The following is a 16,310-nucleotide window of genomic DNA, read 5'->3' as shown; positions in this document are numbered from 1 at the left end:
AAAGCAGTTATTCTGCCACAGCCTGACCCTGGGCTGCCTGCTCAGAGAAGCACAAACCTGGGACACCCTCCAACAAGCTCCAAGAAGCCACCGTGGTTGTCCTCTCCCAGCACCCAAAAGCAGGAAAGCCTCTAAAACACCTTTACTCCTCACAGCCCAAACAACCTAGGAAAGAACCTGAAAAGATGCCACAAATGGGAAGCTGTTGGGTCCTCTGCACTCAAGAAGCCACCCTCTCCCTCCTTCCCAGGGACAGAGGTGTCCAAAGACCAGGCAAGCTGAGGTGGTTTCCCCGCGTTTATTGGAAAAGCGACACACAGGGATGGACTCAGAGTGCTCCTCGGGGTGTCTTGAAGTTCATCCCCACCGTGGGCTGTGTCACCTGCAGGTTGGACAGGCTGCCAAAGTCCTAGAAAACAGTACGGGAACAACAGGATCAGCCACAGTGCCCCGCCCAGTGACCACCAAGGGCAGGGAGAGATTCCTCTGGGGAGGAGCAGAAGGGTGCTGTGGCACACCATGGGGCACTCCGGAGATCAGCTCATTGGTCAGGGAATCCCTGGAGGGGAGGGCAAAGGAGCACACTCACCCTGCCCACGGCAAAGCCACCATATCTCTCTCCCCCCCCTCCCAAAAGCTACATGGGAATTAATCTGCCTGCAGGACCCAGGGCAGAAGGACCCTCTGCCATGTCCCCAGAGCGATGGAGCCTTCAGCCAACACAAGTGGGAGCTGTGCCAAGGCCATGTCACAGGCAGGGGAAACTGAGGTCACTCACCAGGAGCTTCAGCATTTCCTTGGTGTCTGGGTCCACTTCGATGATCTCCTGGTCGAGGGCCGAGACCTGGGGACAGAGGTAAGAAGAAGATGTGGTTTGACAAAGCCCCACAGCCCCCAGGGTGTCCCCATGGCCACAGACAGGATCTCGCTGCCCACTATGGGGAAGGGCTCCAGCAGCAGAGCCAGGAGGACCCTGATGGAGCCCAGCAATCCTGACAGAACACAGTGAGAGGCCATGCTCAGGGAGAAGAGCCTGTTTTATGACAAATCTTTGCAAAACCAAGGCCCAACCTGCTCCAGGCCAAGGCTGCTGAGGAGCCAGAGTTGGGGCCACAACTGCACCAGTCTGGGCAGTCACCAGTGACACTTGTACCTGCCCTCAGTGCATCCCTTCTCCAGACCTGCATTCTCCTGCTCTTTAATCCCAGAGAAACCTCCTCGGGCTCTCTTTGGCCCCCAAACCTCCATCTCCATGGATTTCATTCCCCAAAAGATAAGTCACAACAGGGTTTTTCTAAGAAACCACAAATAGCACAGGTTCAGCTGATGCTGCACCAACAGCTGCAGCAGAGACGCTCCTTCTCTTCTTAGAGTTCCTTCCCTGTAACCTTCGGATACAAAGGTAACCACACCCTGGCACTGGTGCCCTGGGAGTGCCATGGTAATGGAACCAAGCCGTTTGTGCAGCACAGAAACCAGGAGCTCTGCCGGGATCTGGGAGAGGGGCCAGATGTATCATGCCTGAAGGCCACAGGATTTAGGAGCAACGGGATCAAAGCTCGGGAACCTGGGGAAATACTCTTGGAGTGCCTCACCCAGGTGACAGGTGGGACTTCGAGCACAGGGCTAAGGTGAGGGGGTGCCACCAATTTCTCCTCTCCAGTGACACTGGCTGCAGGGCAGGTTTCCAGCTGCTCTAAAATACCCTCCTGCCTCCCAATAATTTGTTTTTGCCCCTTATTTAAGTTAGGAAAATCAAGATGCAAGAAGTCAGCTGCCCTTCCCAGCCCAGGCAGCAGGTCTGGAGGTCTCCACATCAGCCCTCTCCATCCAAACCCTCCTCAGCTCCTCTGAGCTGAGAGTCTTTTAAAGAAACCAGGCCCCATTGATGGAGATGTGCCGAGGCAGGAGCCGGAGCCTCACCTCGGGAACATAGTTGTCCCTCCTCTCCCTCTCCTCCTCCTGCAGTTTGATGGAAATGCCGCGGACGGGGCCCCTCTGGATCCGCTTCATCAGGTGAGTGACATACCTGCGGGGACAGAGGGGTGTCCAGGGCTTTCCGGGGCTCCCGCCACCCTTTCCCACGCCCCCAGTGCCGGAATCGCGGCAGGATGAGATGAAGCTGCCAGCGCCCACCCCGGCGATGTGCCGCCACCTCCCGGGGACATCAGGGACGAACTGTCCGACAGCAACAGAGTTTGGGGGGGGAACAGACCCCCTCAAACACGGGGAAGCTTTCGCGCTCCTCTCCCTGCACTATCAATGACCCGGCCATGGGAGGGACCGTGATCACTTTCGAATGCAGGGCCTGGCCCGACCTTCCCGCGGGGACCCTCCGGTGCCCGACCCCCCTCGCCCCTTACCCCGCAATCTTGTTGCGCAGCTTCTTGCTGGGGATGATGGCGATCTCCTCGCACACGCGCTTGTTGGTGTGGAAGTCGTTTCCCAGGCGCGTGTAGTACTTCTCAATGATCACCCGCGCCGCCTTCTTCACCGTCTTCGTCCGGACGCGTCCCTGGGCGCGGGCAGCACCGGTCAAGCCCCGCTGGGCCCAGGCCCGACGCCCCCGCCCCAGCGCCTCCGGCCATCCCGGCGCCCGCCGCCCCCCACAGTCCCTCCCCCCGCTCCCCCCGGGCCCTCCCCGGTCCCCACCGCCGCTCCCGCCGCTCCCCGGCGGGCGGATGGCGGCGGATGGTGGGGCCCAGACCCACCATGTCTGCGGCGGCCGCGCAAAGAGAGCGGAGGGTGACGGGACACGCCGGAAGGCCGCGGCGTCCACAGCGCCCCCTGGCGGATCGGAGAGCGCCGGTAGCGGAGTGGTGCGCGTGGCCAATGCCTGGTGGGCGGGGCCTGGCTCTGCACGAGCTCCGCAGGGTCCCAGCGCCGCCCGCCCTGCGGCCGCATCCGGACCCCAAACAGCGCTCTGTGTCCCCGCATGGAGCAGCCCGGGAAGCGGGGCTGGGACACCAATAAAAGGCCAGAAGGCTCGATGGAGGACACTGAGCACTCACAAACTCGCCCTTCGCACGGGAGGATCACCCAGTCCTGAAGGAGGTATGACCAGAGTGGCTGCAGAGGGAGAAAAGGGTACAAGAACAGAGCCCAACACCTTATCCCACCTCCAGCGACATGGGGCACCCAAGGGAGTCAGTCCACTGTGAGCACCTCCAATGCACCCTAAGTCCCACTCAGCCACCTGCAGGCAGAAGTCCTGGAGTTCCTCTCCTCCCACTGAGCCCTGAAGGGTATCACCCCTCCAGCACCGAGGGCAGGAGCCCCCTGGCCCTTCTAATTAACCCCATTACCTTGCTGCTGCAATTACGGGAGCTCCAGCTGGAGGCTATGGTACAAGTGCACTGCCCAGGACAGCTCCAGCCCACCAAGTCACCCACAGCATCCATAACCTGTACCCCCCAACCTTTCCCCACCTCTGTAGAGACACCACAGTCCTCACAGGTGTAGAGATGCACCAGAAAGCACAAGAAAGTTTTTTTTTGCTGCAACGTGTTTATTATGTGCCAAAAACTACACCACAGCTTACTCCACGCATCTGTAGGAGAGTGCAGTCTTGCCTGCATATACTACAATGAGGTAGAGACTTCACAAACAGCTTCACAAAACCCCACAAAGAGCAGCTGGGATATGCAACAATGCAACATCAGCTCAGCAGGAAAGAAAAAAGTCATAATAGAGGGAGAAATTATGACACTGGTTCTTTGGCACACAGCTTCCAATAGAGGGGAAAGTAACAAAATAATAATAATCGGCATAATTAAAGGTCTCAAATCCCAGCAGCAGCATTTCAGTCGACTGCACCATTGCTCCAAACGTCTCAGGAAGGAAAGGAAAGTTACTTGTCCCCTCTAAGAGAAAGGGCTCCCAGGAACCTTCATCGTCCACCAAAACGCAGCCCTTTTTTAGCTTGTTACAAAAGAAAAGGTTTAAGTCCTGTGACTTCATGTGATTAAAAACCTCTATCAACCCCCCGTAAGTGCAACTTAAAAAAGTGCAACAAACTATTTAAAACTATATACAGCAGCTCAGAGATAGTCATCCCATCCAGTTTCAAATCCAAAAACAAAAACTAAGCCCGGCCTGTCCCGTTGCAAACCCCTTGATTTACAACGTCCTGCCAGCAGCCCCCAGACACAAATTGCAATAATGTTAAAAGCTGCCAGGAAAGAAAAAAATCTCTCGTTTCAAACGACTTAAAAACTGTTTTTAAGAGTGTAAAAAGGAACTCGTAAAAACCCTCGAGCGTAAAATATGAAATATGATTTGGTTTAAATGAAGAGCAAAGTCTCCTTGTTGTTACAGTAAAAAACGCCAGCTGAACACCCAGGTCACGCCGTCCAGGTGGGGGTAAATGAATGGAAAGGCACTGTATGGCAACGGCAAAACAATGACCAATGAGACCTGCGCTCTCTCCACCGGTATTGCAAGGAATGTAAAAAAGCGCCTTTAAAAAATAAAAAAACCAAGGCAGAGGCGCCTGCGGCGACGCCCCCGTGACACGTGGCCCTTGGTTGGTTGGGTTTCTTTGTTTTTCAATTTTTGCTTCTCATCAGCAAACCAGGAACCAAAGTCTGGGAACTGCAGAATGGCTTGAGGGGCGCTCCCCCCCCTCAAAACACCCCCAAACAAACCCCAACAAAACTCACTGTGCATTAGTGCAGAAACAAAAAGACCAGCAAGTGCAAACATGAATGTAAGATTTTTGTTGTTTTGTTTTTTTCTAATTTTTCCCCATCAGTCCTCAGGAAGAACATTCCCAGCTGAGCCTGGCTCCAGCAGGCGCTCCCCTGCTCCCAACTCGGCAGGTTCTCCAAGGGACTTCCCTGCGCCTGCGGCGGCCCTGGCACCCTTTAGCTGGAGGAGTCCCTGTTCTTCTGGTTGCGCATCAGCGGGCGGTGGTGGCGCAGGACCTCCATGGAGTGCTGCCAGTGCCAGCACGAGCGGCAGAAGTACTTGAAGCAGATCTGTGGGCAGAGCAGAGGGGCAATGCTGGGGCATTTCCAGCAGCAAAGGGTCCCCCAGAAACAAAGCAGCTTCTCCCCTCCCTCCCTGCCCAGTTTCCCAGCCCCCACCAGCACAGTGCATCTGTGGATGGGAGAGAGGGAGTGCCAGAGATGGCATATTGTGCCCAGCTTCCATCTTTTGAACAGTTTAAAAGTCAGGGTGTGGGTACTGGGGCAGCAGCTGGACTCTGCCCACAATCCCCCTGCATCCCTGCTCCCAGAACAGAGCCTGCTGCTGCTCATCTCCCACCCCGGCTCCATGGGAAGCCACCAGACCCCAGTCAAGTTGATTTGACAGGAGGTCAAGCCAGACTTGCCTGCATCTCAGGCAGCCTCAGGATCAACCCTAAGGGTGACACACAGACTCCAGCTTGACAGTGGCCTCACCTCCCCTCGGGGGCACCAGCCCATACCACAACAGGCTGGCAGAGCAGAGCCTCACAGCATTCCCAGACTGAGATGAGGGAAAGCTGCCTATGGCTCTTGGTGAGCACCTCCTCCAAAAAAAGGGCTCATTCCCAGCTGGACACTCCACTCTGCCCACTCAGGAAAGGACAGGAAGCATTCCTGGACACCAACAAACACCACCACTTCTGGCTCAGGAGATTACCTGGTCTCTGCAGAAGAATGGGCCAGGCTGGGAATTGCAGACTTGGCACATGGAATCCTCCAGGTAAGGGTCGATCTGAACCTATAGGAGAACCAGGCAGTGAGTACAGAGCAGTGCTGGGGTGACTGTTCATTCCCTGGGCACCCCAAATCTATCCCCAGCACCCCACAGGGTGGCAGAGCAGCAGGTCCCCACTTCCTCTTGCAGGTTGTGTGGGCCATGGTGGTCCCAGCAGTACCACCCATCAGACAGACACCCCTCCCCAGGCTGCCCCACCAGCCCAGCCCCACTCACCTTCTTAGTAAACTTGGTGGTTTTGATCTCCACAAACGCAGCTGTCACAGCCTTCAGGTAACTGCGCTGGTTGTTGAAGGTGACACGTCCCGACCCTGGAATGAGCCAGGCCACAAGCATTAGGCAGGAACCAGTGAGGGCTGAGGAGGAGCCACTACCAGCACCACCCTCCTCCAAGCACAGCTCAGCCACTGCCAGAGAATCAGCTTTGGAAGGGAGACGGTCTCCAGGGCCTGGGGGCTCTGCCCTCGCTTTTCCCCAGGCCCCACACTCCCAAGGAGGAGCAGCAGCTGGAGGGCGGCACCGCAGCAGCTTCACGCCTGCACCTGGAATATGCTGGTGCTGAGATAGCTCAGCAGCTTCTTTCCAGCCTTCCCCTCACCCCAGAGCCTTGTGTTTTGCAGCCTCATTGCCAGTCAGCAGCATTCCTGCGCCACTCGCTTCCAGCCAAGTTCTGTTTAGCTCCAGAAAAACATATTCTTGCTTTCCTCAGAGTTTCTGTTCTGGGCCTAAGGGGAACACTGGTTGTTCCAGGACTGACACACCAGCAGATTCCTCCAGTACAGCCACAGCAGCAAGTATGTCACCTAAACCCATCCATTCTGCTTCCACAGCACTGCACAGAACACAGCAAATGTGTTCTGGGGGCCTGGATCCAGTTCGGGGTTACAGGAGACAACTCAATCAGCACAAAAAAAATCAGGGCACAGCTTAGTTATCAAACCTGAGTGCAGACTGCTGTGACTTTAGGACACAGCTCCAAGGGTGCAAGTGCCACTGAGTGGCTGGGAGAGGGGTCTTGCCTACTTGGAGAAATCCAGGCTCTATACAAACCACAGGAGGCTGGGGTCATGTTCTGGGACCTCACAGGGCCTGCACACGGAGGTTCTGTGACACTTCATCCATGGGCTCACAGAATTTGCTTTAATACTCATTCTCCCATACCCACCCCCCTTGGGACTGTCCTCCTAAAGCCGCTTCAGGGGCTTTTCAGCACCACAGACTTGCCCAGAAAAGCCTGGCCACTGTCCAAGGACAGAGACAAGCAGTGACAGCTCTGCACTACCAAGCTCTGATGATGTTCCTGCCTAGCAATACCAGATTGACAGTCCCTCCCCAAGTTTGTGACCTGCTGGAGCCTGAGCCTGGAAAGCCTGGGTTTTTCCATGCGCATCAGTCACCTCAGTGCTGTCCCCTGGGCCATGAGGCCACCAGGGAGGTATAGGGGACATGTGTCATGACATGCAATGCTTCAGCTCCAGTGACAAAAGCCAAAGTGTGGGGAAGACCCACAGCTATCTCAGCTCTGGGGATGGAAGAGCAGCTGCAGCAGCATTCAAACACCACTACCAGCACTGAACAAAGGCAGGAAACCCCCTCAGCAATATCTAAAGGAGTATTAGAACCCTCAAGCTGCTCTGGGATAATCCAGGACCTTCCAGTTCCCAGGCACATTGGCTCTGTCAGCCCTCCCCAAGGCTGGTCTTGTCTTTCCATGGCCAGGAGGTGAGGACCACATGCTGTGGAAGAGGCTGGACAACACTTGCTCCCAGAGCCTGGCACCTGGGCATTCTTCCAACAGAAGGACAGACCAAGGGCACCACTGCAGCCTCCTCTTGGGCACAATCCTGGCAGAATCATCACTCACCAATGGGATACTTGTGCTTGTCTGTGTCGATGCCAGCATAGACCACCCCTCCGAACAGGTCATACATGACAGCTGCCAGGGCCTCTGCGTTGAGCATCCCATGCAAGGCCCCCACGAACACCGTCTTGCTGGGGTCGAGCCGCTGCGATGGGCTGCGCACGAAGTTGCTGTCAGCCAACACCCATGGGATCACCTGCACCTGGAACCACATGCACATGGGGTGGGGGTCAGCCCAGGCCTGCAGAGCCACATGCTGTGCCCTCAACACACAGGAGTCATCCCAGACCCTCACACCACACCCCTGGAATTGCAAGTGTCACTTATTGCTGCCCAGGGTCCACATCCAGGGCATCCACAGCTCTGGAACTCCAAATGCCTCTGGAGAGTCCATCAAATCAACAGCAAAACCAACTCCTGCTTTCAGGCAAACTGGAATCCAAAGCAACACCAGTCTCTTTGGGGCTGGCAGCCAGAAGACAATCCACACACTGGCACCTAATGCTGATGGCCCAGTCGGATGCCTCCCAGCACAGGAGCATGTTGTGGGAGGGGATCACTGGAACAACCCACCCACTGCCAGCTTCAACAGAAGCTCCCATCTGCTCAGCAGCTGATGGAGGGCTCCTGAGAGGAGAAGCTTCTGGCAGAGCTAAATCACCAGGCACAGAAGCACTGCCAATTGCCAGACACCTGAAGAGCTGTCTGGAGCACAGTTAGTTTGTGCCTGTCTAGGTAAGAGCTGCATCTCTATCCTGTAACTCCCCAAACTCAAGCAGTGGTCCCTGATCTGAGGTCACCCTCTCCTGGAAGGCCAAGAGAAGCCTCCAGCAGCCTCAGCTCCTCCACAGCACAGGTCAGAACCAGGCAAGGCTGCACTGGGGAGCAGCCTGGGATCCAAACTATCTGCCTGGGTAGCGCAAAAGCCATTCATTCTGCAAGCAGAGGATGCCTGGCAAAGCACCAGAGGTATCCCAGTCTGACTCCAGAAGCAACAGTGTGCTAGAAGCTGCATGGAGCAGTAAAATCCCTGTTCCCATGCTCCTTTCCAGCTAACTGAAGCTGAAGGCAGGGTCTGCCACAACCCAGGGGCTCCATGTCAGTTGACACAAGCTGTTGTGAAGGACACAGACACTGCCCTGACACATCCCCACCACAGGAAGACATCCCTTAAGGCCAGCCAGGACCCAGCACCTCTTCATTTGCTGTTCTAGCCCTGCTTTCCTTTTCTCCAAGGATCTCATGCCCACCCCCCCTCCTGCTGCCCTCGTGGCTCTGCTCACCTCTTTGCAGCGCATCCTGCGGCTGGACATCTTAAAGTAGTACTCACTGAGCCCATCAGGGCTCAGCAGGTCCTGGGAGCATGCCTGGAGCAGCGCACGCACAGACTTCTCTGACTCAAACACCAGGTACACGTATCCTTTGGAGGGGAAGGGAGAGAAGCAGCTCTTAGAATTGTGGTGGAGAAGAAAGGGATCATCCCAGTTTGCAAACACCCTCAAAAAATCACTCAGATGCCACCTCAAGTATCTGTGTGGCAGCTCTTGCTGTTCCCAGCAGACTCTTTGCATGATCCAGAGTCTGACCAAGCTAGGAAGAGCCCAAATCCAGCACTGCACAAGGGGCAGAATGGCACAGCCATTGACCCCTTATGCACAAAACACACCTAGACATGCCAAGTGGGCACCATCAGCCTGGCCACAGTGAGGCCTGCAGAAAAATGGATTCTGTTTCACATTTAGGATGTCCTGGCTCAGAAATTTAAGTCCAGGGTTTTAAAGTCACTTCCATGGTGCCAGCACTGTGCCTGACGTTGCTCTGGTGGCTGAACAGGGTCAGCAAGCACCAGAGAGCCTCCACATCAGCCACCTCCGACCCCATAACTCGTTCCTGCTTACACAACACATCAGCCCAGCTGTTCCAAACAGGATCAGGCCCTGGGCACTGCTTGCTCACCAGTCCCCAAGCTGTCAGTGTGCTGGGGGTGCCCATCTGGACTAACAACACACTGGCAATGAGGACCAGCTGTTGTCCAGAGCCACAGCCCCACATGGTGCTCCAAAAACAAGCCAGAGAGGACTCTTCCCCCCACCCCACAGCTCTGTCCAGCCCTGCTAGGGATGGGTGGGGACACTGGGTTGGGGGGTGACTGCAGCCCAGGTGCAGACCCAGGTGAGGGTGGGACATTACCCAGGGTGCTCTGAACCATCCAGTGACCAGCATGCAGCCGTACCATCCCAGCATCCGTGCTGTAACATAGCATGGGAAAAAAGTAACCCTACCGTGTCGCTATTACCTTTAGGCATATTACCTTTGGGAGGACAGCGTGGGTGTTTGCCATCCTTACCGGGCCACTCCACACTCAGGGAGCCGAAAACACGGAAAGTGTTGATCAGCCCAGCTACAGACACAAGAAGACAGGTCAGTGTGCCTCACACAAGTCCATCCTGCACCCTCCCAACTGTCAATGCCCACGGCCTCAAAACGGGGCCAGGGGCTGCTCACCTTCTGTGATGTCCCATGGGACTCCTCCTAGGAACACTTTGCAGGAGTAGACAGGGTTCTTGTAGTTTCGGGGAGGCAGCTGCCCACTCCAAGTGCAGGTTGCTTCATTCACAGCTTGGACAGATACCAGTAATGCTCAGTACAGGATCATTTCCTTCCCACTCTCCCACAGGTCTCCCCATATTCCCCAGCTACAGGTTAAGCAGAGCTGCACAGTCACAGGCAGCTGCCTGGGCTGCTGCCTATTCTCTCACCAGGTAGAGCCAGAGCCATGCTTGTGCCTGGAGAAAGCTCTGCTCTGCTGCAAGCTCCATGTCCGGTCACAGTGCCTGAACCTCCCAGAGGTGTGGGACCTTCCCCTGGCCCTGCAGCCTGCCAGGACCTCACGACTCACCTGCTGCTTGCCGATGAAGTCTTGCTTCTCTTTCAATACTGAAGGGGTCTTCTGGAGAGTCCAGAAGATCCCAGGAAGGCCACGCAGATGCTCCAGGCCACCTTTTTGATGCACTGGCTGAAGAGGAAGTTACTGCAGCCAGGGCAGCCTGATCTTGATCCAGCTGGGATCCCACCCCCATCTTCAACGGGTCTCTTGATACCCCACTGAGAGGCAGGAAGGGCAGAGGTGGGGAGATGCGAAGGCTTGACTGTAAGAGAAAGACCATGTTGAAATTCAGCTCCAGAATAAGAGCACATAATGTCAGAGGTGAGACATCACAATGGGGCTATACACTCACCCATGGCAGGAGAAGGAGCTCTGTCTGTCAGAGGTGGTCTGTCAGAGGCAGGAAAGCAGCCTCACATCTGCCCCAGCACCCTGACAGGACTGAAACTTTCCTAGGAAAGGCCTATCCCTGCACCCATTCCCCCATGCCCTGGATTAGCAGCAGGGATTGTTAAGCAGAAGACACCTCACAGACCACACAGCCAAGAGTTATCCACTCCTGTACAACCCCAAGGACACTGTCATCCCTGGGGAGCACCAGCCAACCGCAAAAGGAATGGCTGTAGCAGGCAGGGCTCACTGGCAGCACCCACAGGCTCTGAAGGCACCAGACTGATCCCACCTTCCCAGACCAGCTCCAGGCCTACCTGACTAGGAAGTGGGCACTGCTGGCCACAGCCCCTCACAGGTTTAATGTGCCCCTCCCGGGACAGAAGGAGGGAAAGGCACAGATTGATGGAGCAGCAGGGATGCGAGACACTGCACAGCTCACAGTGCCAGCTGTGCTGCAGATCCATCCCTGCGGCAGATGCCCACGCCAGGGCTGTGCTGGACAACCTGACCTTCCCAACAAGGCCAGCACAGAACCCTGTGCCCTGCACTGCCTGCCACCATCCCTGCCCGGGGTGCTGCAGCCACTCCCAGAGCAGATCGTGATACTATGAGATGCAGTACAACAGAATCAACCCTGCATCCAATCAGCTATGTCCTTCACACCCATCCCAACACAGGGGTCAAGGCCACAGCCACACTGTGGCACAGCCAAGAGGAGCCCCTAGCTTTATCCTCCTGTGCCAAGGCCAAGCCATGCAGCAGCACCCTCCGAGCTGGCTGGAGCCAGGCTGTCCCACTGGCACCCAGAGCTGCTGCTCACACAGCTCAGCACAGACTGGGGCAGCAAGACTGACACTCGCCTTGCTCCCTGCCTTCCAAATTTAGCTGTGCTTTAGGGAACAGGAGCAGGCTAGACCCAGTTTGCTCAAGAAGAAACAGCCCTCAGATGGAGAAGTGTAGCCAGCAAACAGGAAGGGCAAAGAAAGGCAGGGACAGGAGCTCCTGAGAAGTCCAAGCTCAAGCCTGGAGACAGCTGTGCTCATCAACAACCTTCCTGCTGGAATCAGGGCACAGACACTCCCCTGCCCCAAACCAGCTCAAGCTCTTAGACCTCCCTGGGAGCCACTGCAACCCATCAGGGCTGCAAAGAGTCAAAAGGCCAAAACATTAATTTAGAAAAAAAAACCCATCAGGGTATTACTGGCTTGTGCTGAAGGACTGCATGAGCAGCCCTTCTCCCAAACCCTGGGCTGTGTCAGTGTGGACATGACAGCTCCCTACAGCATTCCCTTCCCTGGCAGCCCCCCCACAGCCCAGAAATGCAGCAAGACCCCAGGAATCACAGAGTGGGTGCAAGACCCAAACTTACAATCAAGTCTGAGAGGTGGTCAGAGCCAGAGCTGAACCCACTGGTGTCCGAGTCTGAGGGGCTGCTGGAGCGTGAGTCCAGGAGGGAGCGAGAGTTCCTCAGCGATGGCGTGGAAAACTTTTCTGGCAAGTCTGAACCAATGGGGTCTAGAGGCAGGAAACTCAGTGGGGGTTTCCCCAGGACATTCCCGAGAGGGTTATTCAGCATGCTGAGAACTGCAACAGAGAGAGTCCATCAGTGCTGCAGCACCACACATCACCTTCCCCACAGCTCTCCTGGCAGAGGCACTGGGCTCCTGCCAGCCCGTGAATGGCACATCAGGAGGGGGCATCTCTGGCAGGTACCAACTCTCCCCACAGCTCTTTGCCATCAGTTGTGCCATGATGCTGCACAGCTGGGAGCCAGCAGCAGCCTGATGTGGCTGACAAACATGAGGATGGGTTACCCCCCTGAAAGTGAGATCAGCCAGAAATCCCACTGTGTCTGGGAGAGAATCAGAGAACCCATGACCAGGATATGCACCTCAGAGATGCTCCAGACAGGCCACTCTGACCAACCAGTCTATGCCATTTCTTGCTGCTTGTGCTGGAGCAAGCTGGGAGCTGGGGCAGGGGGCAGCTCCCCCAGTTGTGCAGGCACACAGCAAGGGCCAGGCTCAGAGGAGCACGCTGGGCACACCAGCAGGCATTTCTAGGCTCAGAGGTGGGACACTGCTCACAAGAACCCCACCAGGAGCTAGTTGTGGGCAGCCAAAGGTGCCAGCCTGGCCTGCTGACAGAAAGGCTTTGCAGCCATCAGTGAACCCCATCCCCAGTGGGTGTTCACAACTAGCCTGTCTGGTCAAGCCTCTGCCTGAGAGCAGACAGACAGGGACATGTCAGACTGCTTCCCTCACACAGCAGGTTTGCCTCCCACTGAGCAGAATCCAAGCAAATTCCTCTCTGCAAACAGATCTGTCCCCTGAGCAGAGCACCAGGGCACTCAGGGGTCATAAAGTCATGTGCTGATCAGTGATGTCCAGGCAGCTGCCACCCAGGAGGAGAGGGAGCACAGGCAGGCTCAGCCATGCAGAATCCCACAGGGGCACAACACCAGCCAGCTCTATTCAAAAGGAGCAAGTCTCAGCAAGCTGAATGTGTCCCCAAACCCAACGGAAAGAGCAAAGCATTCAGAAATGGTTTCAATTATTCAGAGCTTGAAAAACAAGGCAGCTTATCATGAAGCTTTTAGTTTCCAGCAAGGCAAGTTTGGGATTCACTCAAGATCCTTCAGCCCCACCTGATCTCAGGCAGCTAGACCACAAGGTTTTAGCCTCAATTTTCATCAGTTCCCATGCAGGTGAGGGTTAATAATCCAAAACACCCCCAAAACCAAGTAAAATGCCATCATGCTGGAGTGCACTACAGTCAGACACCAAGACAACACAGTGACAGCGTCAGAGAAAGCTGTTGAGGTGCCTGAGGAGAGATGCTGGGATGTATCTGACCCAAGTCACCTTATCCAGTGGTATTCCACACCCACTGTGGAAACTGGCACCTCCAGTCTCACACTTAGGGAGAAACATCATAACACCAACACAGACCTCAGAGAGCTACAGATAGATCCTTTACTTGAAGCATCTCCTCCAACCCGAGGTAGAGCTCTGAGTGACAGTCACAGCATCTTCCCACATTTGCAGAGCCTTATCCCTGGCAGTTTCCCCTATTTCAGCTACAGCACACAACTATGCACTCACCTCTGACCACACCTGGAAAGGGACCTCCTGCCCTTGGCTCTCCCCAAGAACAGCACCTGTGCTCACACCCAGCCCCGCAGCCAGGGGAAATCCAAGCTAGCCCAGCAGTCCTTACCTGGGCAGAGCCCCAGGAGCCAAGGAATGCAGGCAGCTGGAGCCAGGGAGGAGGCTGCTCCCTCCTGGAGCCAAAGAGGAGGCTGGTCCCTCCTAGTCAGGGCTCAGAGCAGGGCAGAGCATCTCCCAGCCCAGGCGAGCTGTGCTACGCTGCTCCACCGACTTCTCAGAAGCCACGTGACGCATTTAAAAATACAGCTGGCATATTGTTCCAGGGAGACAGCAGAATCTGTCCGACAGGCTCCAAAATCTGATTAGTCACTAAACAGCACAAGAGGCAAGGCAAAGCAAAGCAGCTGATCCCATGGCCCAAACGCTCCTGCCCTCCTCCTCCCCAGCCAGCGAGCACAGTGGGCTTGGAACGCCAGGCATGGAGCAGTCCTGTGCTGACCCCAGCTGCACAGCATTCCAGAGACCTGGAGCAGCAAGTGACAGGCAGATTGCTACCAGGCAGGGTTGTCCTGCATCTCATTTCCTGGTTGCTGGAGACAGGGGACCACAGCTCCATTCAGGACACACCAGCAAAGGTCTGGGGGCTCAGCAGGAGCTCCCAAAGGCATTGCAGGGTCCAGCTGCTTTGCCCCATTTATGTCACCTTCATCTCTGCCACCACTTACACATTTCTCCCAGGATTGCTCAGCTCTCAACACAGCTACAAAACCAGTAAGGCCAGTATGAGCACACCAGAGTAGCAGGACTACTGGCCTTTAAAGGGATCCACTGTCTCTGCATTTACCACAAGGCAAGATCCTGCTGGCTTCAACTGTGCCCCACTCCTAACCTCATGTCCTGGAAGCGCTGACATCCTGCTGTTAATGCAGATGGATTCCATCCACTCCAGTAGCTTTGACAGCTCTGCACAGGCAGCACTTGGTTACACGCTCTGCAGGGTACACTGAACTCATGGGAGACCCCACATGACCCCACCGGGCCTGACTCAGCTTCACTTGGTACCCACAGCCACTCACAGGGGTATCAGGAGAAGGCATAAGCCATGCTCAGCATTTCCTCCTTTACTCTTGCTTAGTGAACAGGCTGAATGCCCTGAATCCAGCCTGTCAGGTAGCCTAGGAAACACCTGCATAGACACCAGATCTTATTCCTCAGCCTATCCTTATGGAATCCTGCTCTAACTCCCACCCTGCTCCAACACCCCCAACCCCTCCTGGGGGATGGGGCACAAGAGCACAACACAGGTTGGCCACTTAAAAGCCCTCAAAAGTCCTTGTGGCCACAGTTCTTCCTGGGAAGTTGGGTGTTGTGCCCCCTCCCAAGCAGAAAGCTCACAGAAGGGAATAACCATTCCCAATGCAGACACAAGATGCATCAGCAATTTCTGGTGTCAAGAGCATCCCTGAAAGTCCCAGAGTGAAACAGCAAACATCAGGGAAACACTCAAACTAAGTAAAAAAAAAAGTGAGCACTAAGTATTTTTCACATCTAGAGGGGAAATTTTAACTGAGGGTCAACACAACTCCCACCACCACTCACACACAGCAGGGAGAGCTTCTGGAACTTCTCCTGCCTCCACTCCATGCTTGCAAGGAAGGCACATGCCAACACGCCTCTGCAGGGGACAGTGGAAAAGGAGCTTTTAATAGAAACTTTGTGCTGACTTTTGCCATGCTACTGCAGCTTTAATGACTGATGCAGAGGCCAGAGCACTCTACTCCATCTCAGCCCAGCACTGGCAGGTTTAAGAGCTCCATGGAGCAGCCACAGCACCCACATGGTGCTGCCAGGTCATGGGCATGCAGGGCTCTCGCTGGAGAAGGAGCATTTTACAAACAACTTGTTCTCCTTAACTGAGCTTTCCCCAGTAAATGCTGTCAGGCCAACACTGTTGCAATAAACCCTAATTCCTGCATCACCCCAGGGCTCCTAAAGATCCTGAGGGGAGCACAAGCCTCTTGGAGCCATCACACCCACACCAGACACTTCACAGAAATAAGCAGCTACACTGAGCCCACAGTGGTGGTTTCACAGCGCACTGGTTTGAACTCAAGGCCAACTCTGCCCACAGGCCCCAAATTATCCTTTAAATCCAGTTACCAGCCACTGAACTACCATGTTTAATATGAGTTTACCCAGTCTCAAGCAGGTCACTCCATCAGCACAAGCTGCAATTCACAGCAGATCCTGGGAAAAGGTGCCTCAACAGCAAGATGCTCGACAAGCAATCCACACAGCCTCAGAACAGCTTTTACTCTTCCACCTGCCATTTAAGACTCCCAGCACCTGCCTA

At 55.3% G+C, this 16,310-nt stretch overlaps 2 protein-coding genes and 1 non-coding gene across 6 annotated transcripts in view; all 3 read right to left on the bottom strand.

Annotated features, from left to right (window-relative positions):
- Positions 1–279: 279 nt before the first annotated feature.
- On the bottom strand, positions 280–2,795 carry RPS17 (ribosomal protein S17). Its single transcript, XM_071568728.1, has 5 exons — positions 2,712–2,795; positions 2,364–2,515; positions 1,924–2,029; positions 779–844; positions 280–409 (listed from the first exon to the last, which is right to left on the bottom strand). Exons 1-5 carry the CDS (start codon positions 2,712–2,714, stop codon positions 329–331), a joined length of 408 nt encoding a protein of 135 aa, XP_071424829.1. The 5' UTR covers positions 2,715–2,795; the 3' UTR covers positions 280–328.
- LOC139678273 (small nucleolar RNA SNORA71) lies at positions 2,180–2,307 on the bottom strand. Its single transcript, XR_011699002.1, has one exon. It is a non-coding gene; the product is annotated as a small nucleolar RNA SNORA71 (small nucleolar RNA).
- Positions 2,796–3,498: 703 nt separating the features above from the next.
- CPEB1 (cytoplasmic polyadenylation element binding protein 1) overlaps positions 3,499–16,310 on the bottom strand; it is a 38,264-nt gene continuing 25,452 nt past the window's right edge. For all 4 annotated transcript variants that reach the window (XM_071568711.1, XM_071568712.1, XM_071568713.1 and 1 more), the window contains 9 exons: positions 12,217–12,431; positions 10,467–10,716; positions 10,073–10,186; positions 9,879–9,968; positions 8,851–8,987; positions 7,571–7,769; positions 5,923–6,017; positions 5,629–5,709; positions 3,499–4,979 (listed from right to left, as the gene is read on the bottom strand). In XM_071568711.1, the coding sequence (XP_071424812.1) occupies positions 4,866–4,979; positions 5,629–5,709; positions 5,923–6,017; positions 7,571–7,769; positions 8,851–8,987; positions 9,879–9,968; positions 10,073–10,186; positions 10,467–10,716; positions 12,217–12,431 (1,295 nt within the window). In that variant the 3' untranslated portion in view covers positions 3,499–4,865. The remainder of the gene's footprint in view (positions 4,980–5,628; positions 5,710–5,922; positions 6,018–7,570; positions 7,770–8,850; positions 8,988–9,878; positions 9,969–10,072; positions 10,187–10,466; positions 10,717–12,216; positions 12,432–16,310) is intronic.

This window comes from Pithys albifrons, chromosome 13 (genome assembly GCF_047495875.1).
Source record: "Pithys albifrons albifrons isolate INPA30051 chromosome 13, PitAlb_v1, whole genome shotgun sequence".
Classification (NCBI taxonomy): domain Eukaryota; kingdom Metazoa; phylum Chordata; class Aves; order Passeriformes; family Thamnophilidae; genus Pithys; species Pithys albifrons.
This window is presented reverse-complemented; position numbering and strand designations above follow the sequence as displayed.